General features: G+C 39.8%; 1 protein-coding gene across 1 annotated transcript; it reads left to right on the forward strand.

The window, feature by feature from the left end:
• Positions 1-785: 785 nt before the first annotated feature.
• LOC122666909 lies at positions 786-26,772 on the forward strand. Its single transcript, XM_043863021.1, has 4 exons — positions 786-1,229; positions 3,918-4,056; positions 26,088-26,181; positions 26,277-26,772. Exons 1-4 carry the CDS (start codon positions 841-843, stop codon positions 26,603-26,605), a joined length of 951 nt encoding a protein of 316 aa, XP_043718956.1. The 5' UTR covers positions 786-840; the 3' UTR covers positions 26,606-26,772.
• Positions 26,773-27,170: the final 398 nt, after the last annotated feature.

Here is a 27,170-nt window from a genome sequence, read left to right on the forward strand (position 1 = left end):
TACTTCAGTTATTTTGAGTGTTTGATCAAGTTCCTATTAGATATGAGAAATTGCAGGAAAGGGATGGGTTGGGGTTAAAATGGTCTTTCAATTTTTTTAAATGTTTTAAGGTAACACCTTTACTTTAAAAGGGGGACGATAGTAATATTGATAATGGTGGGGGTGCTGTGAGTAATGAGTGTGGAGATTAGCACAAGGGAGGTCCCTGTGATTTCATTACCGCCTCGGATCTTTATCCCCTCCAGATCCCTGCCCGGTCCATGGCGGGACGAGGCAGCGATCTCTTGTCCAAATAATATTTACCAATACATTTTTGATGTCGAATCACCATTCTTGTATTGTAACCATGAGTCCACATTGCTCATTTCACATTTTCAAATGATAAAATAATAGGACCATGTACTCTGTGTTGGGTGGGATGGGGGCGGCTACGCCCAGACACCTGAGGGTGGGTGCAATGACCACCCTGCCCCCTGGGTGGCAGGCCCATGTATCTGGGCGCGACACAGAGAACATGAGCCCTAAAATAATTTAGTTTTGGGGGAGGGTTTCATTACCATGGGAAAACTCATTGACTATATGTGAACTCAAGTATATAAATCTCGTGTGACGTGTCACTGAATAGGAAACACGTGGCAGAATTTTGGGTAAAACTGCCAAATCGCCGATCATCTTCTTTGACTTTATGGCGGGACCGGCTTATTTTACATTCCATTCAATCTTTTACGCTATCTTATCTCTTACCCTCCGTCCGTGCAGGCATCTCTCATATCTTCCAAAATCTGAAACGATATTATCATATTAGAGGTTCTTCGCTTCTCAGGGGTTTCAGAAGGAACGATGATGAAAGGAGGAGGAGCTATGAGAGCTGCAGCCAAGGTTGCCAGTTTCGGCGTTAATGGCGGTTTGCGAGGTGCCCCGTCAGTGCCTCTGGCAGAGCAGTCGATGGCGACCACCGCTGGAAAAGCTTCAAGGCCTGCTACTTCTATCTTCTCTTCTGTGGCCGCAGAAGAAGGGAGGTCCTCCGTGATGCTTTCTTCTCAAAATGGGAAGATTGATGCATCGGTTCAGAGGCCGTTGTGGGAGATCGATGACTGGGAATTCGCTGGCGATGAAGGCGACCTACTTTTGGATTCGACCGCTCCGATGCCTAGAGTTGTCTTTGGAGAGGTTCCGACATTGGAGGAGGCCAAAGAGGCAACTTGCGATTTGAAAGATGCCCTAGACCAGTAAATTCCTCTTTAATCTTTTTCTACTTTGTTTATTTCCTTGCTCTTTAAAGGGTGTTCTCGCTGTCTATGTGTTTTGCAGTTCTCATGTATGGTTTTTAATCGTTCATTATTAGAAAATTCTTATGTCGAGGAAGAATAAGCTGCTGGTTTTCATTACTGTGGATGTCCTGAGTTGTTATTATTCATACGGGATAGTCATTTAAAAAAACATAGAAAGGAAGAGTTTCGAAACAGGATTCTTATGTTAATACGCCAAGCCAAAGCGAAGGCGTGAGGTGGGGCAGAGAAATGTAGTTGAGACTCATTTAGGCCCCGTTTGGTAACACTTCCGTTCTGGGAGAATGTTCTTTTCACAGAAGTGCTCTTTTGCGATTCCTTGCTGTGAGAATACTTTCGTGGAAGAGAAACAACGTTTGGTAAAACTGTTACAGAAGTGTTCCACAAACAAAAAAAAAACAGAAACAATGTTTGGCAGACATTTTACAAAATCACTTTTTTTGTACAAAAAAATTACATAAATTCCATTATGTTCATTGTTAATCCATAATAATTATGATTAATATATTACTTGTGGATATGCCTGGGCTACGTGCTTGCGCAGATGGCATGAAATATGGAATGTGGAAGCAATATCACAAAATCCTGATTCATTCCATTTCTTTCCTTCTAGATTGTCTACCAAAATAGCTTTTTGATAGAATCATGTTCCAGCCTATGTGTGTGTGTGTGTGGGGGGGGGGGGGGTTGTTGTCCATGCATATGCAAATAAACCCAAGAAATGCATCCATAGGGGAAAGACCAGCATACATGACACAGGCAGAATTAGAAAAGCTGCTGCAGCTAATGGGTCCAAATATAATGCTCTTTTGGAAAAGCTTACTGAATATGTATTTATCCTTCAAAATGTAAACTACAAGTAGGGGAACCATGCCCCACGATTTTGATGAACAACATAATGCTCTTTTGTGAGTGTTGCTGCTATGGCAATTCTTCCTCTAACCTTCTTCCATCTTCTCTTTCTCTTTCGTATTTCTTCTAACTGATCTATTGATTTCCCTAAAACAGGGTCCTAATGGCAGTATTTTAGGTTCCAGAACTGAATTCAACTAATGAATAAACAGTAACAACAAAATTATAAGAATCAGATTTGATGTTCAGAAATACAGATTTTTAAAAGTTTACTTGAAGTAGGATTCTGAAATTGATTTCAAGGTTTAGGGTTTAACAGAACTAAAACTAAAATTAAGGAACAAGAATTCAGAAGGAAAAACTGAAAGAGCAGAATCCTATCTAGCAGGATGATATTTCAGCAAGTTAAACAGAATCAAGAGAAGATAGAAAACTATCAAACACAGGAGAAGAAAAGTTCGAATTTGATCTCAATTGATGGAGAAGAGAATAGGGATGGGAGAGAGTAATAATCAGGATTCCACCAGAATCTCTGCTACTGAATCCACAGCAGCCCACTTAAAATCCACTGAGCCACCACATCTGAGTCCATAAGCCGGAAATCCAATAACCAGCAAAGCAAGAGCTCGCAAAGGGCCACAACAAAACTGCAATGCCCAGAGTTTTTTTTTTTGGGCTAAAGGCAGGGAGTTTCAGAGAGAAATAAAGGATAAAAACGCAGGTTTTTCAGAGAAAAATAAAAGAAAGAACGCAGGGGAGGGGCTGCGTTTTGGATTTCTTTTTTTTTTTTCCATTGGTTTTCTTCTTCGTTTCCTTTTCTTTTCCAGAGAGAAATAAAGGAAAAACGCAGGTTTTAGATTTCTTTTTCTTTTCCATGGAAGAAATCCTAATCTAAGGGCTTCGTTTCAGAATTTTCCGATTGTAATAACTCCCTGAAATCTCAGAGATTCTGCTTGAGAGAGAGAGAGAGAGTCACCTTCGTAGTTGCAAAGACCTTCGTTGTTGCAGAGAGGGTCCAGCTAGAGAGGAAAGCGGACCGCAGCAAGGGTTGTGTGGAGCTCGTGGAAGAGAATGGCGTGAGAGGAGAGCCTTTTCACTCGAGTATTTTATCGGGAGTAGCTTTTAGGTTTTTACCCTTTTGATCTTTAATTTGTGCTAAAGAATTGAAGAAGCTTCAATTTGATGTTTCTCAATTCCTGATCTTCTCATGTTTTTTGAACCGGTCCAGTCTTGGAGAACACAAGATTGGACCATGTGTGCCAAACGCATTTCTATTCTATATGCACTCCCGTAGAGCAAAAGAACACCAGAAGCACTCTCCAGGAGTGTTACCAAACGGGACCTTACATGTTTTTCTTTGGCCTGGGGGGGGTATTAATCAGTATACTTGCGTTGCTTGTGGACATTTAAGAAGGTATTTTATGTTATAGACTTAATGCTATAACCTTTTTTAAAATTTTAGAAATTCTTTCTTAAGCATAATGCCTCAATGTTTGTTTGGGTGTTCTACCTTTATAGAATTGTTAATATGTTTCGACGAGCAGTCTTAATTTTATTGTTTCTTTAGTACCATCTGTGGTTCCTATATCTGTTATGCTCCTTGGACTATTTACAAGTGGTATTCAAGCTCTTATTTTTGCAACTTTAGCCGCGGCTTATATAGGCGAATCCATGGAAGGTCATCATTGACTCATTTTATATAGGTTTCTGAAGTAATTTTTCAATATGATATTGTGTCATCGGAGAAGGTCATATCTTTCTGTTTTGCACTGCCAGGGTATATTTTTCTTCCAATTCCAGTGGAGTTTCGGAAACCAAAGCTTGTATCTCTAAGGAAACTGTGGTGGCCAGTCCCTCGGTCCCAAAACCTGCCCTCCAGGCATTCTTGTTGCTGAAAGAGAGTCCTGCAGCCCAGGTTCCAACTTAACTTACCCTTTTTTTCTTAAATGAGAGTATTATCAGCTATTGGATTTTCTAATTACTTTTAATTTCTCAAAAATATAACCATATTTGGGTGAATGAACTTAAAACATTGACTGTTTTAACCTTCTAAATAGTTCTGTCAGCCAGCCAACCTTGCTAGCTGATAGGCTTTCTCTAAAATTCTACTCATCTTAAATATCCTATTCCACATGAACCAACAGCTGAAGCTCTTCTGACCCCATCTGGAAAATAGTTTCACATGTGCAATCATACTTGTGCTGAATAAATCATCTGACAATAACAGAACTTAGAAACCAGTAACCGAACAGAGGAGGAAGAAGGCAGAGAAGGCAGCTCTAGCCTCCCCCTCTACCGCTATATATAAACAAATCAGATTACAAAAGAATAGTCTAGAATACTGAGACTTTCCTAATCAGACTACGAAAGTGAACAATAAGTAAGCTGTCTAGATACTAAGTATCCTAGTCCAATAAGGAATGAAATAAATAGAAAAAAGCACATCTAAGTAAATCTAATCCACGATAGACAGACTTCCCCTATCGTGATAAACGTATAATACCCCCACGGTTTAACACTCCCCCTCAAATTGGAGCATACATATCACCCATGCCTAGCTTCATATCACCCATGCCTAGCTTCGAACAAATCTTCCAAAGGGTAGAACAAAATAGAGGCTTGGTAAAGACATCACCAAGTTGATTAGCAGAAGAAACAACCAGAGTAACAATCAGTTTTTTCATAGCAACATTCCTTACAAAATGATAGGCAACCTCAACGTGGTTGGTTCTCTTGTGGAACATTGGATTACTAGCAATGTATCTAGCAACTTGATTATCACAAAACATCTTCATGGGAGAAGTTACTGGAAACCTCAATTCTTGGAGTAATGACTTTAACCACATTAGTTCGACTGTAGTATGTGCCATAGCTCGATACCAAGGTTCGAGAACTCGGGTCTCGGTGGCATCTCGGCTAGGCCAGAAACCGAGTCGAGCCGAGATCTCGCCGAGATCTCGGCGAGTTGGTGCAATTTTTTTTTTTTTGGACTCGGACCCCCAACTCGGTGGGGTGTACACATATTTTGGGTCTGAAACTTGGTATCCAGCCTATTTCAGGCCATTTAAACACAATGGCATGCCCAGATTTGCCAAAAAACAAGTCCAAATATGAGTTTCACTTTGGACCATAGGTTGGTAGGCGACGAGTCGTACTAAAAGTCTAAAACAACATAATCTATATATAATTTAGTAAAACATAGCAAATTAGCAATCAAAACATTCTAATTAGCACACATCAATCAAAACATTCAAATAAAATGTACATTACATCAATGTTCACTTAATTTGTTACATAAAATGAGATTGAACAAGAAATTCATCCCTATATCGATCCACATATAATTCCCATGTCATGGAATTGCTATAGTGTTGCAAATAGTGTGACACAGCTTCCATATAAGTCTTTGATCAACATATACCAATCTCCCTATCTTAGGGTACATGGGGGAATTTGTTGGTATGAGGTGTAAGATCCTTTACTCTTTGTCATATTGAGTTTGAGGCATGTATGGTGGTTTGGGACTAGGAATGTATGCCCAACACGACCTAGAGCTTTGATTGTCATACTCATTCTTGTGCCCATACCGACCATAGGCACTATAATCGAACCGGTGCTCTGCTGGCCATAGTCATAGCCATGATGATCTGAGATGATTGCCATGATCGATGCTCGATAGTAGTATCTATACTCATGCTTCCGAAACTTGTAAGCATGGTGTTCATCTTCTTTGTTGTCCTCCCGAGCATATGGTCGATGTGAGTGTTTGCGACCCTTCTTTCTGTTGTATGTTTTAGGGTAGCCACCATGGTCTTGATCTTGAGTGGCATGCGTAAGCCGAGACTCACCGGTGAAACGCACGGGGTCCTCCTGCGTTCCAACTTCTTGCTCATCCGCTCGCGCATCCCCTCATGACGATCATCATAATAACCGCCACTCCGCATGCCACTAGCAGCAGCAGCTTCACCACCATCACCATCACCATCACCATCACCATCACTAGCATCACCAGTGTCATCACCACCACCATCATCATCATCGGCAGGACTTCCTACAAAGCAGCGGCTCAAAAGGTTTCGGTGACTCGCATGTGCACGCCCCTCTTGCGTCGACATATATTCATCAACATCGGTGCCGGTTAGAGACGCAATGGTGGGGTCGGGCCTACCCCCAGTTGATCCATATCGGTGTACCACGATCCCTCACCCACTGGAATAGGGGATCCTCATCGTCATCAGAGTCCTCTTGAAAAATGTTGGACAGTTCAATGGGTTCTTTATCATTGGCCTCAATTCCTTCACGTATGTGCCTCATCCTTAATCTCATATTGTAGTGCACATACACAAGCTGCTCCAGTCGTTCGCTACCCAACCTATTCCGCCTCTTTGAATGTATCAATGAGAATGTACTCCAGTTGCGCTCACATCCGGAGGATGAACAAGTTTGTGAGAGCACTCTCACTGCTACCTTCCTCAGGTTGGGTGAACTTGTACCATAAAGCACCCACCAGTCGGCTGCATTACAAATATAGAATAGTAAGAATATGTACATTATAAAGAGATAAATTATAATTCATAAATGTAATATCATGCCACCTACCAGGGTCTGACTTTTGTCTACCCTCCACTGCAGCTAGTCGACCGAAACTTGCTGAGGCCTCTCTGAAGTATTTGATCTATTTTCAATATGAGGCATTAGTATTTCCTATTTAGTAATTACATTCATAAAACCAAAGTGCCAAAGTCCCATACTCTCACCTCATCGTTGCAAGCGGCTTGTGTCTTTGGATGGGGCTCCAACTTTGAGTAATGGCTTGAAGCGCCTCTAACAATTCTATGTCTAGCCCAAGATCATGGGAGTAGTGATACTTTGGATTCAAATAGTATGCTGGTAAAGTAAACACCACAAATATGATTTGTTAGTGACTTAATCGCTTTAATGCCTTTAGGGTTTTGAATATGTAAATGTAAAAAAGTTATAACATTTAAAGTATAAAGTATGTTGAACTCACCAGCCTTATGCAATGGATGACTCAAGTGCTTCTCCCACCGCTCATTAATGATGTTAGTGTAGGACTTTGCACTTCGAGGTATAGCAGCTCTAACCATTTCCTTCATTTTTTGGATGGCAGCATAAATGTGGCCTAAAGTAGGCTTCTTCTCTGTATCAACCATCCTCAGTACTGCCACCACTGGCTCTAATATGCCAACCACTTTCCCCAAGTCCTTCCAAAATCCATCATTTGCAATGGTCTGTTGTGCTACCTTTGCTTCTTCTGACTTAGAACCTTGCCAACCAAACCATTCATGACTTGCAAACATACACCTTAGACCTATCGTCTTACTCTGAAAGCTCTTCAATGCAATGTAATTGGTGGCAAATCGAGTGACACCAGGCCTCACTAAATCTCCATTGCATTTCTCCCTCATCAAGGCTAAAGCATAAGAATGGTTGTACACAAAAGTTGTCACTTGTCTTGCCCTATTTACCACACCCACCACCAAAGTCTTTTTCCCCATGTCCTTCAGCATTAAATCAATAGAATGGGCTGCACATGGGGTCCAAAAGAGCCGGATCCTCTTACTCTTCTTATTCATCAACTTCTCTCCAGCCTTTTTTATAGTTGGAACCGTTATCCGTCACAATTTGGATAACGTTCCTTGGTCCTACCTCCTCCACCACTTGCTTCAACTCCTTATACAAGTATGATGCATCCTTTATATGCTTTGATGCATCGATAGACTTCAAGAATATAGTCTTTCCATTGCAACTCACCATGAAATTTATGATGGACAGCCTAGTAGGTCCAGTCCAACCATCAGCCATAAGAGTAACCCCATATGTCTCCCACATTGGCTTCAAACCATCAATGTATTCTTTTAGCTCCTCTACCTCCCTGAGGCAAATACACATTGTATAATTCAAATGGTGAAGGTCCCTTCCATCCCTGCACCGCCCTCCGCTGACATCAAGGAATGCATCATAGTATGTTCCTTGTGCTACATTGGCTGGAATGCCATGGTAAAGCATGAACTTGTTGAAGGCTTTTCGTGCTTTCTCTTGTTTACCACCAAATACTTGTGGGATGGTTGGCTGGTAGGCATCTTGTTGCCTAAAAGTGGTGGGATCCTGCTCAAAAATGGGTTCTGGACCTTGTACTCGTGGTCGGGTTTGGGGTCGTGGTATATTTCTTGTCCCAGTGCTTCTTCTCCTCTCATCTTCTTGCACTGGTGCAGCTGAGCCAGATCCACCAGCTCCTCTTGCTTGCTCATATGCTCTTATATTATCAAAATGAAAACTTTGTCTACTCTCAGCCAAAGTCTGCTGGTAAATTCTCCATTCAGCCTTTGATTGAAACTCACCAGGTGGAGGCCCAATGTCAGTATCATCTTCGCCACAAACCTCTGCACCAGCCCTCTCTAGTATTGCCTCATTAAACTCTTGTTGCATTCTTTCCCTCTCAGATTTTTTTTAATCTTCCTCCTTTCAAATGTTGTGTCATTGCCACTTTCACTTGGATAGGAACATTTGGGCATGATGAAACATCCTTGCCTGTACCAGACAAGTGTTGCTTTAACCTGGTGGCTCCTCCGGATAGCAACTTCCCACAATAATTGCATTTGGACTTCTTTTGTCTCATGGACATGGGAACTCCATGTTGCCATGCTATATCGGACATTGAATACAAAATGTCTTATGTTTGACATCTTACATAAAAAAGCATGTATTAATAACCATGGATCACTTAAAGTAAGGTATTCAAGACTTAAAGTATGCTATTCATAACTCTTAAACGTAATGTCAAGCTACTAGAACTATGAAATAATTATATCTTATTTATCCCCTAACCCAAGTATTTATTTGTTAATTAAAAATAATATTTTGAATTTTTTTTAAAACTATTTATACCTTAAAGTATAAGAAAAATATAATGTAATGATGAATTTGACACCATTTGAAGTTGAATATTATGTACATATGTTGTACATAATTTTCCATAAGCAATAAGTATTTTTCCTTAATATTATATATATTTTTTTAATTTTTATAATATATTTATTAAATCTGAAAAATAAAATAATTTTTTTAATGGGTGAAAATAAAAAATTAATCCATGGGGCTGTAGAGCATCCCAAGTAGTTTAACATATATCAAAATCATTTTCAAACAATCACTATTCATCCTATTTTTTTCATTTTCTTTTTTCAAATAAATCATTTATTTTTCCAGAAATTATAATAAATAATTTATTAACTGAAAAAAAAATCCGACTCCATGAAGTGATAGATCGGGCAAAGATGTTCAACATATATTAAAACCACATGAATCTAACAAGGATTACAAAATTTTTTTTTGGAAAAAATAGATTTGGGGAAGAAATAGAAAACACCTTTGAAATCTTGCAAATAGGTGATGATGCTCCAAATTGGCACTTGAATCTTCACTTTGGCACTTCAATCTAACTCCAAACAGTGCATTCCATCCAACAATCGAAAGAAAGAAGAAGAAATTTGAAGGAGAGGTTTTTTCCCCTTGGTTTAGAGCCTAAGAACTTCTGTTCCTGCTCTCTCTTATGTTGGAAATGGTTTTTGGGTGAAAATTGGGCTAAATACAACTAACTAGCATCTTTGGGCCCAACCGAGATCTCGCCGAGATCTCTGCGAGATATTGGTTTTTTTGTACTAAAAAAACCATGATTTTCACCTTCGAGATATCACCGAGATCTCGGCGAGATCTCGAGATCTCGGCGAGATCTCGGTGGAGAAATTGTAGTTTTTTGTACCGACTAGGAACTCGACTCGGTTTTGCCCAAAACCGAGAAACTCGGCGAGATCTCGGCGAGATCTCGCGAGTTCTCGAACCTTGCTCGATACTCAACCTTAGCACTAGACCTAGCCACAGTTGTTTGCTTCTTGCTTCTCCAAATGACTAGGTTTCCTTTAACAAAAGTACAATATCCTGTGGTGGACCTTCTATCACCATCAACACCAGCCTAGTTAGCATCTGGAAAACCCTAATAGACCAACATTCTGATGAGGACAATAAATGAGCCCTTTTCAAATATTTTAAGATTCGACAGGCTACCTCCTAGTGAATTTTCTTTGGTGATTGCATAAACTGATTGATTACACCAGCTGCAAATCAAATATCAGGCCTAGTAATAGTCAAATAAATAAGCTTCCCCTGCTAGTCTCCTATATTGGTGCTTGTCTTCAAAGTCTTCGCCATCATCAATTCCGAACTTCTAATGAGGGTCCATAGGAGTATCAACAGACTTGGAGGCAAGCATACCTATTTTAGATAAGAGGTCTAACACATACTTTCTCTATGACAGACTAATCCCTTTCTTAATCTGAAAATGTTGGTGTAGATAAATTTTCACTATTGCAATTCCAAGTATATTATCCTCGGCTATTATTATATCATCCACATAAACAACATATACCACCACCTTGGAGCCCTTGTGTCGTACAAAGATAGAGTGGTCAGAATAACACTGAGAAACCATGACGAGTAACAATAATACCGAACTTGTCAAACCAAGCTCTAGGGAACTATTTCGACCCATAGATATCCTTTGCATACTCTGGTAGAATCATCGCAGCCAAATAGATTTCTTCCTAACTAGCAGGACAGACAGATTGATGTGTAAAAACTGTAAGGTTATCCCTGGGGAGTGTCTCACCACCCAATATAGACTCGTAGTCTTGGATTTGTGCCGTAGCGCACAAAAGTGTAGGAGGGAACCTTTGCATCCTAAGATAAGATGGTGGAAACTAAAAGGGGAGTCCCTTAAGACATTTACTGATATGGTAGTAAAATAAGAAAAATGAGACTGTGAGGGAGACACCAATGTGTTGTGGAATGAGATGATGACTTGTATTAAGAAGGTGGCCAAAGATGTGCTTGGGGAAGTAAAGGGTAATCGTCAAACCCCTAGGGAAACTTGGTGGTGGAACGATGAAGTCCAAGCAGCCATTAAGACCAAGAAAGATTGTTTTAAGACATGGCAAAGGACTAAAGAGACGGAGGATAAAAAGAGGTATTTTGAGGCCAGAAACAAAGCTAGGAAGATTGTGGGAATGGGTAGGATGAAGAAATTTGAGGATCTCTATATCATCTATATCAGCCTAAACACAAAAGAAGGGGAAAAAGCTATATATAAAATAGCTAAGATGAGAGAAGGGAAGAGTAGAGATTTTTACAAAGTAAGGTGTATCAAGGGTGAGGATGGAAGAGTGTTGGTTAGGGATGAGGAAATTGTGAAGAGATGGGATGAGTATATCTATAACTTACTTGATGGAGATGGGCCGAGTAGTATTGACCCAATAAAGTACTCTAGTTAACACGATAGCACACATCATAGTTATGTAAGAATTGTGAATAATCAATAACCAGACAAGTGCAGCACTTTGAAATTGTTATAAAAGATTAAATGATGAAATTCTTTACATATAGAGTCACTCTATTGCCATGAAGAATGTCGGGGTGGATCAAAGTCATGTGTGTAAGGGTCTTTAACAATAGGAGCGACTAGAATGATGTTGTGTACTGTCCGAACATAAGCACAATACTGAGCCCAGTCAAAATACTGATGGTAGTGACTCTCCCACTCATAGTAGAATCGTGTGTACTGGCTCTGGAGTGGCTAATGTCACGACAGCACTAGGTTGTGCTTGTGCTTGATTCTTTCCGTATCCATAACTTCCATACCCTACAGAAGCCCCATGTCCATAGCCTGAAGAAGAACCTAATGCATAATGCCCATGGCCTGATGAAGCACCAGCATAATCAGAACTAATGCTAAGTGACTCCATGCTACTCATAAGCACATCACTATCATATGGATTGTGGGAGCGCTTGGCAGACTTGCCCTTATGTGGCTTCCGCGAGTAAGTCTTATGGCCAGCAGGCTCAGCACCATGATCCATATCTTGGGTAGTATGTGTGTATCCTGCCTCACATGTGAACTGAACCCCAGCACGATGTTGTGAAGCCTCATGGCCACCACCACTACCCCCAGCACCACCACTACCTCCAGCACCATGGCCACCACCACCACCACCACTACCATCATCATCATCGTCGTCATCATCATCATCATCATCATCATCAGCAGCAGCAGCAGCAGCAACAGAACCACCACCACCATCACCATCACCATCACCATCACCATCACCATCACCATCGTCGTCTTCATCCTCATCATCAACATGTTGTTGAGTTCCTCCATACGGATGACCTGACCTCGTCCTCCTGACTAAACCTTCTTCAGAGCTACTTTCATTTTCTTCAACATTAGGACAAGGATCTTGTGATGGTGGTTGTGTTGCATCCTCATCCATTTGTTGAATGATGCTCTCTATCATTGGATCAGGTTTGGTTGTCTGGCGATCCTCACTTAATTGATCCATCACCAATACCTTATCGGTATCTTCTATCCATGCTCTAACTGGATCTTCATCGTCAAGTAGGTGGTTGATGTCAATTGGGTTGACATCTACATCATCTCCTTCTCTTTCCAGCTCTAAATATTTAAGCTTCAGCTTCATGTTGTAATGGACATACACTAGCTTCTCCAACTTTGAATAACTGAGACGATTCCGGGGTTTGGTGTGTATCAACCCGAATGTACTCCAGTTACGTTCGCAGCCACTAGAGGATGCCGTCAAGGATAATAGTCGAATTGCAATTCGGGTTAAGTGTGGAGCACTAATACCCCCATAATTGAGCCACCAATCAGCTGCACAATAATAAATGAAATATTAAAAGACAAAACCTTAAAACAAATTTTAAATGATATAATAAATTAGGTAAACCTAACTTACCTGGGCGTTGTGTGCTCCTAGCATGGATAGCCATTCTATCAGCAAAACCACGAGTGGCCTCCCGAAAATACTTAGCCTAGAGAGGTATTAAAAAATATATATATATATTAGTACCACTTCCACCAATCACTCTATTCTTGGTTTCAATCATTTATACAACTAATTTAGTTCTAACCTCATCCATGGCAAGTGTGGCCTTCGCTACATCTGGCTCCATTCTGTTCACAACATTCCTTAGGGCACGCAATAGATCCCGTCTACACCCTATATCATTTGAGTATTGGATATCCGGATTCAAATAATATGCTGCACATGGTTTGTAATGGATGGTTAGAAACCTAGAAATTCTAATAATAAATAAATAAATAGTAACTTACTAACTACTAAGTGTTTAAAATGAAACCAAAGTCATATACTTATAAGATTACCTGCCCAATGAACATCTTGAACCAACATATTTTCCCATCGATCGGATATAATATTCAAATACTTCTTGTTTGATGTTGGATTATTCTCATGTATTTTTCTCTTCACACATCCCATGGCATCTACCATCTTACCCATGGTCTGCTCTTTATCCCCATCAACCTCTCGAAGCAGACAAAAGAGTGGTATCATAACATTATAAAGTCGGCCCATTGCAGTCCAAAAATTTGAGGAGGTAACAAGATCTTGAACAAATCTCCCAATTTCAAACCTTGCATAATTGCTAGTCAACCACTCAGTAGAGGTGAACATCTGTAGCAGCCCATGCTTTCGGGAAATGAGGCTATCAATTGCAATGTAATTTGTTGCAAATCTTGTTGTTGCAGGTCTCACTAAATCCCCTTGTGTATAACTCCTCATCAATGCCAAAACCCAACTATGGTTGTAAATAAAGTTGGTGATTTTCCTTGCATTACCAACCAACTTTTGGACCTTGGGCAATTCTCCTATGTCCTTAAACATCAAATCTATGCAATGAGCTGCACATGGTGTCCAAAATAAATGTTGCCTCTTTAACATAAGCAACTGACCAGCTTTCTTGAAATTTGCTGCATTGTCAGTTACTACTTGGACAACATTTTCTTCTCCTATGTCCTCCACAACTTCATCCATTAACTTGTACAAGTAGTTGGCATCTTTGATTTCACTAGATGCATTGACCGACTTGTGGAAGGTCGTCCTTCCATCACAGTAGATAAGAAAATTGATGATGGATAATCTTGTTGGTCCACTCCATCCATCACACATGATGGCACTCCATATAGTGGCCACTTCTCCTTGAACCTCTCTACATACTCATGCACCTCTTGGACAATATCATCCAAGTAAGGCCCAGCAATCTCATGAGGTGTGGGTGGCTTAACATTTTTCCCACACCGCTGAATCTCCTTTACCATGGCCTTGAAGTGGGGGTCTTTGGCCTTATATGGTGGAATCATAGAAATGTGGAACCATCTGGAGATTGCTCTGCCTATCCTTTTACTAAGTGTTTTGGGTTGAAAGCTTTCTTCAATCCTCTGTTGGCTAGCATCCCTTGCTCTATAGACATTAGGATCCATGTCTCTGATATCTGGGCTCTTCTTTCTCTTACCCTTACCACTCTTTGTAAACCGGTCAAACATCCCCTTCACACTGGTTGCTCTACTAAGGCCAACAGGCTGCTTACCCTTACTTAGAGATGGACGACAAGAGGAGCCAACACCAATATCTACAGGGCCCTGGCTGGGTCGAGTTGATTGACTTCTAATCAATTGCTCAGCTCTCCATTGTTGCTCTTTTGCTTCATGTCTTGATTGTTTCATCGCCAATGCCAACTCTGGGTCCTCCTCTGCTTCCATATCCGATCCTTCATAATCTTCAAAATCTTCCATCAAATTTTTCACCAATGCATCAACATCATCATGTGCTTGCTTGGATGTTTTTTTGGAATCTCTAAGGTGTTTTTGCATTGCCCCGCTTAACTCTACAGGCATCGTGTACACTTGGAAACATTTCCATATCCTCCTCGCCATGTGCTCTTTTGCCGAGTTAGCCCACCTCCAAGATGTTGGGTGTCACGAAGTTGCACTGTGTATGCAATCTATTATTGTTTATTTTGGTACAATAAGACCACTCAATGTCTTGTTGTCGCGGCATCGTCCTAAATACCAAACAAAAGTAGATAACTATATAAGATATATATTAAACAATATTCAAATCCACACATCAATAATTTATTATTTATACAACTATACAAGTATAGACACATATTATGATGCATGTCATGCATTGCATCATCTTCTTTTATTTACTACCTAGCAAAGTTGCCATAAACAATATTTAAACATTTTTATATTTTCTACAACTAGTTACACATTATTTAATTTTTTAAATAATTAAAAAAAATGACATAATGTACTACATATATGAATCTAAGTCTTTGATTCTATTTCAGCCAATTATACATTTTATCAAATTATAATGAAAGAGTATAGATGGAAAAATCATATTTTTTACATTTTTTTAAGTATTTTATAAATTCAGAAAATACCTTAAAAAAAAAAAAAATACAGATTTTAGGGTAAATGTATAATCTTCTTGGGATGTCATACATCTATACATAATGTACTCCATATCTTATAAACATTACCATTTGTTTTAAAGTTAAGAAGAAAAAAAAATAAAATTTCATTTTAAAGAAGGAATTTTCGGTTTTGGGTAAAAATGGTCAAAAAAACATGGATTTGAAACCAAATCTTTGTAAATGCATACAAAGAATGCAATTTCTCTGTTTGTTTAACATATTCTCTTTGATTCATACCAAAAAACATACCAATAATCAAAGATTAAAGCAAAAGATTCAAGTTTTTTTCAAAAAACTTACCTAACCCTTCAAGAACAGCTTTTGAATTCGAATGTAGGCTGTTAGATCCACCAAATGATGTGATTTCAGCTCCTCTAAGTTCGTTTTTGGCAAAGAATTGAAAGCCCTCAAGAAATCTTACCCAAAAGCAAGTTTAAATGTGTTTTTGGAAGGGTTTCTCAAAGCCGGGAAGACCTTTTTCCGCCTGGACTGCTAGAAATCGAAGTTTGGGTGAAAATGATGAAATGGCCATGTGTTTTTTAAGTTAACGATACGTATCGAGACGACGTTCAGTCGCCTCGATATGTATCGGTATGTATCGGCTCGACACATATCGATACATATCGAGACGACTCGACACGCCCTCGATACATATCGCTTTTTAAATATAATAAAATAATTTTTTAAAAACTCTCGGCTGTATCGATACGTATCGATCGTATCATATCGTATCGATACGTCTCGGTCGATACGTCTCGATACAGTCAAGACATGTACATTTTTAAAAAAAAAGATACGTCTCGGCCTGTATCGTATCGACCACGACCGATACCGAGACGTATCGGCCGAGACGATACGATACGGACCAAGACTTAAATCCTTGTGTGCAAGTAATTAAAGATATGTATGAAGGCGTGGTAACTAGTATAAGATCTGTGGGAGGGCAAGACAAGGAATTCCCAATTATGATTTGGTTACATCAGGGATCCGCCTTGAGCCCTTATCTTTTTGCGCTTATCATGGATGAACTAACCAAGAGCATTCAAGACGAGGTCTCGTGGTGTATGCTCTTCACCGATGATATCGTTTAGTAGATGAGACAAAAGAAGGGATTAACGCTAAGTTAGAGCTTTGGAGATCAACCTTGGAAACAAGAGGCCTTAAGATTAGTAGAACGAAGACGGAGTATGTGATGTGTAATTTTAGTCACACTATGATGGATACTGATATGGTGCGAACTGAGGAAAGAGAGATACTGCAAAGTGACTTTTAGATATCTAGGGTCTATCATAAATAAAGAAGGTGACATAGAGGATGATGTTTTATAGAGAATTAACTTGGGATAGATGAAGTGGAGAGGTGCGTCTGGAGTGTTGTGTGACCGGCGTTTTCCTTTAAAGCTTAAAGGAAAATTCTATAGGACTGTTGTTCGACCGGCCATGGTGTATGGGGCAGAATGTTGGGCCATTAAGAAGTGTCATATTGATAAGCTTTGTGTAGCAGAGATGAGGATGTTAAGATGGATGTGTGGAAAAACAAGGAAGGATAAAGTACGGAATGAACTTATTAGATCAGACTTGGGAGTAGCCCCGATCGATGACAAACTATGAGAGAGTCGTTTAAGGTGGTATGGTCATATTCAACGGAGGCTTAGTGACGCCGTAGTAAGGAGGAGTGATATGATTCTGATTAAAGTAGCTAAAAAAGCTAGGGGCAGACCTAAAATGACCATAGGAGAAGTGGTGAGGAAAGACATGCATAGGCTAGGGCTTGTTCCAAGTATGACCTTAGACAGAGCCTACTGGAGGTCAATGATCCATGTCGCAGACCCCATTTAGCTGAGATTCTCCTGACGAATTGGGCTATGCCTCTTTCCTCTTATTATGTTTCATCTTTCATTTCTCTTACTATCTTTCATCTTTCATTTCTCTATTTATTTCCCATCTTTCTCTCATCTCTTTCCACACTTTTTTTTTGTTTTTTTTTTGTTTTGGGGGGGTTAAAACTATGTTTTCCATACTTTGTTTTGTTTGGATCCATGTAGCTGACCCCACTGAGTTTGTTGTTGTTGTATACTCTGGTAGAATTCCCCCTAAGCAACATACTCAAAAGGTTTCTCTAGATCACCATATAGGAATGCATCTTTGATATCTATTTGATAAAGTAGTCAATCTAAATTTAGTACCAAAATTATTAAAACATGAACTAAATTTAGATGGGCAACAGGAGGAGATGTCTTAAAATAATCCATCCCATCTACCTTGTTTGAAGGTCCTGAAAAACACAATAAGATGGATAGGAAGTAACAGAACAGTTAAGATTCTTAGTAAGTTGACGAACAGATAAAAGACATAATGGTAATTTGGGAACATGAAGGACAGATGACAGTGTCATGGATGAGGTTGGTGAGACCGTACCATGACCCGTTACCTGTGTGGCTGTGGAAGTACAAGCAGATGACTCAAGTTGTTGAAGACGCTTAAGTAGAAAGGGTGCACCCAGTGCATGAGGCTCCCGCCACTATGGGATCTAGGGAGGGTCATAATTTACCCAGCCTTACCCTTGTTTTCACAGAGAGGCTGTTTCCAGACTCGAACCCGTGACCACTTGGTCACAATGGAGCAACCTTACTGTTGCACCAAGGCCTGCCCTTGTTGAAGATGCTTAAGTATCTGATTATTATCATCTCAAGAGACAAACATAGTGGAAGAACCTCCAGATGCAGATATAAGTGGGGTGTCGCCAGAGAGTACTCTTTCAGTAGAAATATCAGTCACAGCTGTGTTGGCGAACTCATTTTCCCATTCAGGGCGGCCATATTTCGCCCAACAGGTATCAATAATGTGATTGGATCTGTTGCAGAAAGTACACTATCGAGTAGACATCAGTAAGCGAGCTACCACAACCACTTGGTCCATGACCATGGCCTCTCCATTGGCCACGGCCTCTGCCTGAGAAGGTAGAACCACGTCCTTGACCAATAACAAAAGCTGAACCTTCCCAAGATCAGCAGATCAGAATTTCTTGAAACTGAAACGGAAGGACCTCCTATGACAGGGGAATAAATTCCAAACTTTTAATCTGATCATGTGGGTAAATCAGAAATAATTGCAATAACAGGTGGTCTGATTTTAGACCTAAAAACCAAGTAGCCGCCTGTGTTGGGGAGAAATCTGAGTGCAGAAAATCAAACCAGCAGAATGCTCCAATTTTTTATCAAGTGGGCCTCTAGATTAGGGTAATAATCCCTGAGAAATTCAACAACATCAGGTGGCAGCTTAGAAATTAATTGCAGACACCATGAACTTGAAGAAAACTTCCAGAATCTGAAACTGCAAGCACCAAAAATGTAATCTCTGGATCAATAATACTTCATGAGCATGACAATAGGAGTAGTAGAGTGCCCTAGTTTTGTTTCATATCATCAATAACTGGGGCAAAAACCAGTATATAGGCAGCATAGGTTGCTGCAACTAGAAAACAATCAAACCAGTGATTGAAAGAGGAAGATTACTGGTTAATAACACTCTGATTTCATGTGACAATAACAGAACTTAGAAACCAGTAACTGAACAGAGGAGGGAGAAGTAAGAGAAGGCTGCTAGAGAGTCTAACAACTGATAGCTCTAGCCTCCCCCTCTACCGCCATATATAAAGAAATCAGATTACAAGAGAATTGTCTACAAAACCACATTAAGTAAATCTAATACACGATAGAGGGACGACTCCTATCGTGGTATACATATAACACCCCAACAATTTAACACCTTTTTTTTCCTCCATTAAAAACTTGATCATCATGTATCTTATCTCATTATGTTCCATCAAGAAACTTATTTAACATTGTGGGTTACCTAGAGCCTATATGGATCCCTCTTTGGCGTTACTGAAAATAACATACAATTAAGACCTATGTTGTTAATATATTTTCCTTTTCTAGGTGGCAGTGTGGGATCACCATTCATTGTTTATGGTCTTCCATTCAAACGTCATAAATTTGCATTTTCTTTCGTACTCTCTCTTTGGTTGTTTATTAGACTATATATCTTGTTGACCCTGGTAAGGTGTCTGCAATGATCCCCTTCCCGCCCCACTTTTGAAAATGATTTCTTGTGGTAGCTTCCATTTTCAAGCTTTGAATCATGGTGTACTCAAACACAACCCATGATCTGCCATGTTATGGTGGTGCCTCTCTCTCTCTCGTATTGGGTTTGGAGATGTGGGGTTTTTTATTTGTGTGAGAGATGAAAGATTGAAATGAACCTTTGTGAACAGGAAGTCACTTAATATATGCAATTGTTAAAACTGCTGGGATGATTTATATTTGTTGACGAAATAAAAAAACAAAAACAAAAAATTGATGATGGAAGGGGAAGGGCTTGGAGTTGGAGGGCTAAATAAAGTATGATCTCTGCTAAAGTCTCAGTTACAAGCCATTCTGGCGCTCTGCCTTCAGGTTTCCCATATAATTTGATATCTGCGGAGGGAAGTCCAACAATTCACCTTTTAAACTCCAGGGGCGATGTATTGCTTAATGTCTTCCTTTCTGTTGTAAGAATACATAAGTTCAGCCAAAGGACGGTGCCTTGGTCGCCTTGTTGGTGTCACCTTGTTTTTAGGCTTCCTCCATTGCCTTGGGTTGCCTATACGCCGTGACAACTGTGTTTGGGATGGCCAGGTATTGCAGAGCAGGTGAAAGGGATTTGGATTCAATCCTACACCTGTTATGGAACATATGGAAAGGTGTGAAGAAATTATCCTGCTCCTTTGGTGATAGGGAAGATGATTGTAGGATGATTTTATGGTCAGCATGTGTCTGTCCAGAGTTTAAAGGGGTAAGTATTGCTGTAGTCTAGAATTAGTGGTAAGATAAGTATTGGTCTATTCTAGGACTAGGGTTAAGATTAGTATTGCTGTGATCTAGGACTAGTGGTATACGGCTATGGCCTACATCCCTCTGATCTATTACGTTTTTTCTGTTTTTGTGAAGTCTTGTGGGCCTGTACTGTATAAAACGGTCTCCCTTCTCCTTTTTTGTGTCTCATCAGCAAAATCCTTTTGCATTATCACTCTCCCTGTCTCCCCCTCCCCCCAAAAAAAGGGGGTATGGAAGTAGAGAATATGGTACATGAATAGTGACTTTGATATAAAGTAATATAAAAGCAATAATTCATAGTTGTACAATTGGAGGGAACTCTTCAACCTGGCTAGTCTTAAATTTTAGGGTTTCTGCTGCATGCTTTGGAAAATTACTGACGTTGAACCGGACCAGTGAGGGATTTGGTTCTGGGTTTAGTTTTGGGTTGCCTTCACCTAGCCTAACATGATCTACTGTATCTCTTATAAGGTTAATATATATTTTTTTTTTTTTTTTTTTTTTTTTTTTTGGGGGGGGGGGGGGAGAGGGGGACTGGGTATTTGCATTTCTATATTAGATTCCATTGCAGGTCCCTATGCCCTAATATTTGCCTAAATAGCATCTGTTCTAGCACTTTCCTTGAAGTACTTTCCGAAGATGTTGAAATGAGATGGTGTTAGAAATATTTAATGGTGGTAGTATGCACTCTCTCTAATGCAGCCATACTTTAAGAATAGTCCTCGGTTTTTGTGCAAGTTGGTTATGAAATTTTGTTTATAGTCGGTTTACTTGGAATGGGATAATACCAAAATGTTGTCTTATTGAAAGAGCTCAGTTTAAGTAGTGGAGTCCATTAGGGGTATTGCATGGTTTATTTTGAATAAGGAAATTTCTGAATTAGTCAGAGTTAGTCTAGTAGTTGATTTTTAAGGGGTATAAGACTTCAATAACAAATGTCAGGTAGAAAGGTGATTTATGAATAACTAGGCTCAATCCTGGATATGTATATGTTCCTTGCTGAGTGGCCAAAACCTGGACCAGAGTTCCATTCGAGATTCAAGAAGGCTTGTGGAAGGAATAACTGGTGATGCTCGGTTACAATTCCAAATCCGTGATTAGATGATTGCTTTAGTTTTTTATGTTGCAGCAGAACACCAAACCTGTAAACCAGCAGGAGAAAGAGAAAGAGGAAGAAAATGAAGAGCATGATGGAGATGGAGAAGAGGAGAGAGGATGAACACGTTAGGAACTGAATATAATTCCTCTATCAAGGATAGCTTCTCCCTTATATTAGCAAACAACCGATTTTTGGTAGGAAACCTACTAAGACCCAAAGTCTAATTACAATAGAAAGCCATAACCATGTCTAAGTCTAATTACATACAATAAAAGGAAATAACTAAAAGGAAACTAACAACCTAATTACAACCCAACTAGTCAACATGATCCCACGGTACACTCTTAACAATTTACAAGATGTGGAAACGGCTTTTCTTTATACATGGGCAATGAGTTTTGATGTATTGGGTCTATCTGTATTTATCGTAGTTTTATCTCTGATGACACTTTTTTAGTTCAGGATAGTGATGGGAACAGTTATTCTATATATTTGGATATTGAAATCAGATTTTTGAGATTGACAATGGTCGTTCTTTTCTGAGTGAACTAAAAGGTTCTTTTTCTAGTTATCGGAATTCTAATTATCTATTTGTTTTGATTGGTATAAATAAAATATCCCCCCTGGTCAATTTGGTTAGAAATAAACAATTTAGTTAGTAATGTGATCAGGTGAGAGGTGTGCACATGCATCCATCTCTCTTTCCCCTACCCCATGATTCTCTCCTTGATTCTCTCGATTCCTTCACTCTTCTCTATTACTTCTCTGTTATCCCTAATCGTAGATGGATTATGGAAGGAATAACGGGTGATGCTCCGTTATTATATGTTTGCTCTAGTTTTTGATGTTGCGGCAGAACACCAAACCTATAAACCAGCAGGAGAAAGAGAGAGAGAGGAGGAAGAAGAAGAAGAGCATGATGGAGATGGAGAAGAGGAGAGAGGGTGAACACGATAGGAACTGAATATAATTCTTCTATCGTAAACATCATCTCCCTTATATTAGCAAACAACCGATTCTTGGTAGGTAACCTACTAATAGCCAAAGTCTAATTACAATAGAAAGCCATAACCAAGTCTAAGTCTAATTCCTTACAATAAAAGAAAATAACTAAAACGAAACTAACAACCTAATTACAACTCAACTCGTGCCAAAAAAAAAAATTACAACTCAACTACTCAACATGATCCCACGGTACACTATACCATGGAACATGATCCCAAGGTACAGTCTTAAAAATCTAAAAGATGTTGAAACGGTTTTTCTTTTTCCATGGGAAATGAGTTTTGATGTATTGGGTCTATCTGTATTTATTGGAGTTTTATCTCTAATGACACTTTTTTAGTTCAGGATAGTAATGGGAACAGTTATTCTATATATTTGGATATTGAAATGAGATTTTTGAGATTGATAGCAGTTGTTCTTTTCTGAGTGATATCGGAATTCTGATTACCTACTTGTTTTGAGTGGTATAAATACAATATCACCTGTGGTCAATTTGGTTGGAAATAAACAATTTAGTTAGTAATGTGATCAGATGAGAGCTGTGCACATGCATCCCTCTCTCTTTCCCCTACCCCGTGGTTCTGTCTTTCTTTCGATTCCTTCTCTCCTCTCTATTTCTTCTTTGTTATCCCTAATCATAGGCCACTGTTTCAGCAACTACCAGCAAGCTTCCACCTCTAAATATGAGGTCTGTTCTTAATGGAGAAGGGGTTCAATTAAGAATCTACAGTAGGATCGTTCCAAATAATGTAAGACTAGGTTACTAGTCCCAAAAACCCACAAAATTAAAAAATTGGAATAAACTTAGAATTAGAAACTTAGGGTTTCAAGCCAAACCAGCCATGTGATGGTGATCAAACTTGGATCGAGTGTAGAGGTTGGTAAGAGGATCCTTGGCTCCAAATCTCATCCAATTGTGATGGTTGGATGTTGAGATATAAGAGAAACACCAAATTAGAAGCTTATGGCGAACCTCCAAAACAATGCTGATCTTGGGCTCCAATGATAACCGAGTGTAGGCCTTGATGGTAGAAGGCATGCCTGCAAGTTTGGGTCAATCTTGATAGGCAGAAGTGGAGATGGAGGGTGGAGGATGAAAATAGAAACTAGAAAGTGGTGTAGGCTAATCCAGCCAGCAGAACTGGACAGGAGTGGGATCGAGTGAAGGGAGTGTTGGTGTGAGTTGATGCTCCAAAACTCAGCAGATTCTAGTGTTTGGATATGGAGTTGTGGAACTCAGGAATAGCAGCAACCATTCAACTTGCAGGAGCAGCAGCAGGGTCACACGATTGGATGTTGCAGCAGCAGCACAACCTTGGCTTGAGAGTAGAGAGCAGCAGCAACCTTCGAATGATCTTCACAGTGGTTGTAACAGCTTCAACAACACAGCAGCAGACAGAGATTGATGGAGAGGCAGTGAAGGCAGAGAAGAGAAGAAAATATAAAAAGTGGGGATAAGTGGATTAGGCTCTCTCAGCCAGGCTCCTTCAGCCATTCAAGTCACAACCAATTGGAGTATTGGACATGAGAATAGACATTGCATTCAAGCAAAATTTCATTCATCTACTAAATCTTGGGGAGGCATCTAAAGCCTTTACAATGTATAGATGGCCATGCTTGCACTTCAAGTAACAAAGAAATAGAAACTACTAAACTGAAAATTAGAAACTAAACTTGGAAATAGAAACTAAGAAAATAGTAACTAGGATTGACTCAAAAATAGAAACTAGATATAATCTTCAAGGAATATCTTCCAGCCGATGGTGCTTCTTGTGGACCCCACTTTTAAGTGATCGAGAGTTGCTGCTGATTCTCTTTATTGGTGGTCTCCACCTTTAAATATGGCTCCATCGATTAGTGCAAGTAGGCTTTAAGAAGTTGGAAAAAGGACAGTTATACCCTTCACTTAGGGACTTGAATCACTAATAAATTAAAGACTATTATGCCCCACGATTCTTCTAGGAATATTCTCACTAAGCCAAAGTAAGGGGCTGTGACACTGTCCACCTGAACAGTGTTTTGACCTCTTCTTCTTCTTGTTTTGATCTACAGCTGTTTCTCCTACTTTCTTTTCATCATCCATTGCATGTTCTGTTCTCTATTCTTCTTACTCCATTTTCTGAATTTTTTTTCTTGCTACTGGTGAGATCATCCATTCTGGTTCTTACGTCATGTCAGTTCTCAAGTTTTATTTCTCTCTTCCATTAAATACATCCAATCTATCTCCTATCATCGGTTTCTATTCTATCTGTTAACATCTAATATTTTGTTAACAGTCACTAGCAAGATTTGCACCCTTGTCCAGTTGCATCCTTGGAGGTAGGAGTTTGGATCAAGTCACCACATGGGGACAGATCCAAACCCTCCATGGGGTGTGGGCCCTACACACCAGAGGTGGGTCCCACACCCCATGGAGGGTCCCCATCATCCCCATGTGGGGACCTGATCTGGACTCTGTTGGTAGCTGAGAAGCAGTCTTAATATGGCTGCACGGTTCAGTGGCTTTAAAAGACCACTAGACAAGTATATTGATTTAATCTGTTTTAAGGTTTCTAAATTGACTTCTTGATATCATATGATTTATCCAATGATCCTTTTTTTATTATTTTTCATTAATGGTGTCATTTTCCTGGGCCTTAAATTAGCAACTTCGTTTATGCGAATTCTGCAGTGGCGGGAGCAACGGTAAAGGTTGCTCCATTGTGACCAAGTGGTCACTGGTTTGAGTCTGGAAACAGCCTCTCTGCGAAAGCAAGGGTAAAGTTGTGTACATTATGACCCTCCCCAGATCCCGCAGTAGCGGGAGCCTCGTGCACTGGTTACGCCCTTTTTTTATGTGAATTCCACTTCTAGGATTAGGCTTTTAGAGTCTGCATCACACTTTCAGTTATTGAAAATAGTAACTAGGCATCGGTGATGTTTCTCTCAGAAAAACAGTGTTTCCTCCATTGTTTCTTTGTGCATCTATTCTTCATGGAAATAACAGTACACGGCCATGAATGCCCTTATTACTGGACACACAGTGGAGGAGTCTTCTTGTGGGATGGATTCAAGTAGAGGGGCAGAATTGTTTTGTTAAAAAAATTTCGGTGGCGATGTCATCCAACTGGATGGAGTTAGATGTGATTGGTTAGGACAGGGATGAGCTGAAATTCTTTAGCTCGTGGCTGAGGGTAGAGTGGTCATTTTAAGAAGATAATTGGTCATGTGCGTATTATATGGAAGTTGAAGTGGAAATGTCTTTTCCAGCATCATATGTGAATGATAAGTGAACATCCAAGAGATGGATATGTATTCCTGCATTTGTGTTGATATTGAACTTGAAAGACCTTCGTTAATTATATGTTGGGGATCTCTGAAATCTGATTCATGCGACTTGGAGGCTGCTATTTCTACATGATGTGATCTAAACTGGCATTTGAGATCTTTCACTGTTATGTGGATAAAAATTCTCATTTTGATCAAAATGAGTGTGTGCGTGGTCTTCAAGACTGATGTTAATTGTGGCAATGCCAAACTGGAGCAAACTCAAATTTTGACAGCATTATTCTACTTGTGTGATCATGATTCTGATCTTTGTTTTTAACAGAGTGTTGTTGCTTCGCTTGCCTCTGACAAAAATGTCTGGGATGCTGTGATGCAAAATGAGAAAGTTATGGAGTTCTTCCTATCTCAACCGACAAGTAAGAATAGATTCATTTACCGGTTGTACAATTCTTGCACTCGACCTCTCGAAATTCCATAGCAACTCTATCATATCTCCCTTGTTCTTTAGCAGGTGTCCTTTCCCATGACACGGATATGAATGACAAGGAATCATCCGCAGATAATGGATTTTATGACCCAAAGTCTGATGAGGAGTCTTCTGGAAGCTCTGTAAACGGGTTCATTGGCTTCATGGAAAACATCAGGGTTACAGCAACAGAGATGGTGAAGAATGTGTCTGATTTCATCCATAGCCTCTTTGGGGGTTTTGGAGCAGGAAATGCGTCTGTGGATGAAAAGAGCAGCGCCAGCAGTGGAATGCCCGTGGACAAGATAATGGGAGCATCCTTCATGGGATTGGCTGTCTTAGCAATTATGGTGGTGGTGCTGAAGCGTGGGTAGATGGTGCTTTGCTTATAAATTAGCCGACATTACATGTATAATCTCTCTTCAAAACTTGCTTGTTAAATTCTTGCTGTTGGATTGTTGATAATTGCTGCAAGTTTTAGCTTAATCGTACAATACACAAATACTGTACTTGTTTCTGGTCAAATGATGTAAATGTTTATAGTGCCCCTTTACCTCCTTGTAAATATAAAGTTTTCTGTCTTGGATTTATTTGAGCTGATCGACTCCTTCTAGCTATGTGCTCTATGCATGTATAATGGCCTCAGAATATTAGATAGCTGGTGTTTGGCAGTGCATGTGCAGTCTTCCTCTTCATCACCTTTATGAACACTTGTCAACTTGCCCGAATTTCCTTGGAGGTTGTGCAACTAACTACTCTTGCAAATTTAGTGCTCACAAGTGATCTCAGAAGAGCATTCACTGCTTTTGCATCATCATCGCATCTCTTCTTCTCTATTGCATTTATGATTTCTGCAATGGGGGGAGGGGGGAGGGGTTTGCATCCATTCTTGACTGACAGCCAGACTCAATAACCGAGTGACTTCAAATATGTCACTAT

Source organism: Telopea speciosissima, chromosome 1 (assembly GCF_018873765.1).
Source record: "Telopea speciosissima isolate NSW1024214 ecotype Mountain lineage chromosome 1, Tspe_v1, whole genome shotgun sequence".
In the NCBI taxonomy this organism is placed as follows: Eukaryota; Viridiplantae; Streptophyta; class Magnoliopsida; order Proteales; family Proteaceae; genus Telopea; species Telopea speciosissima.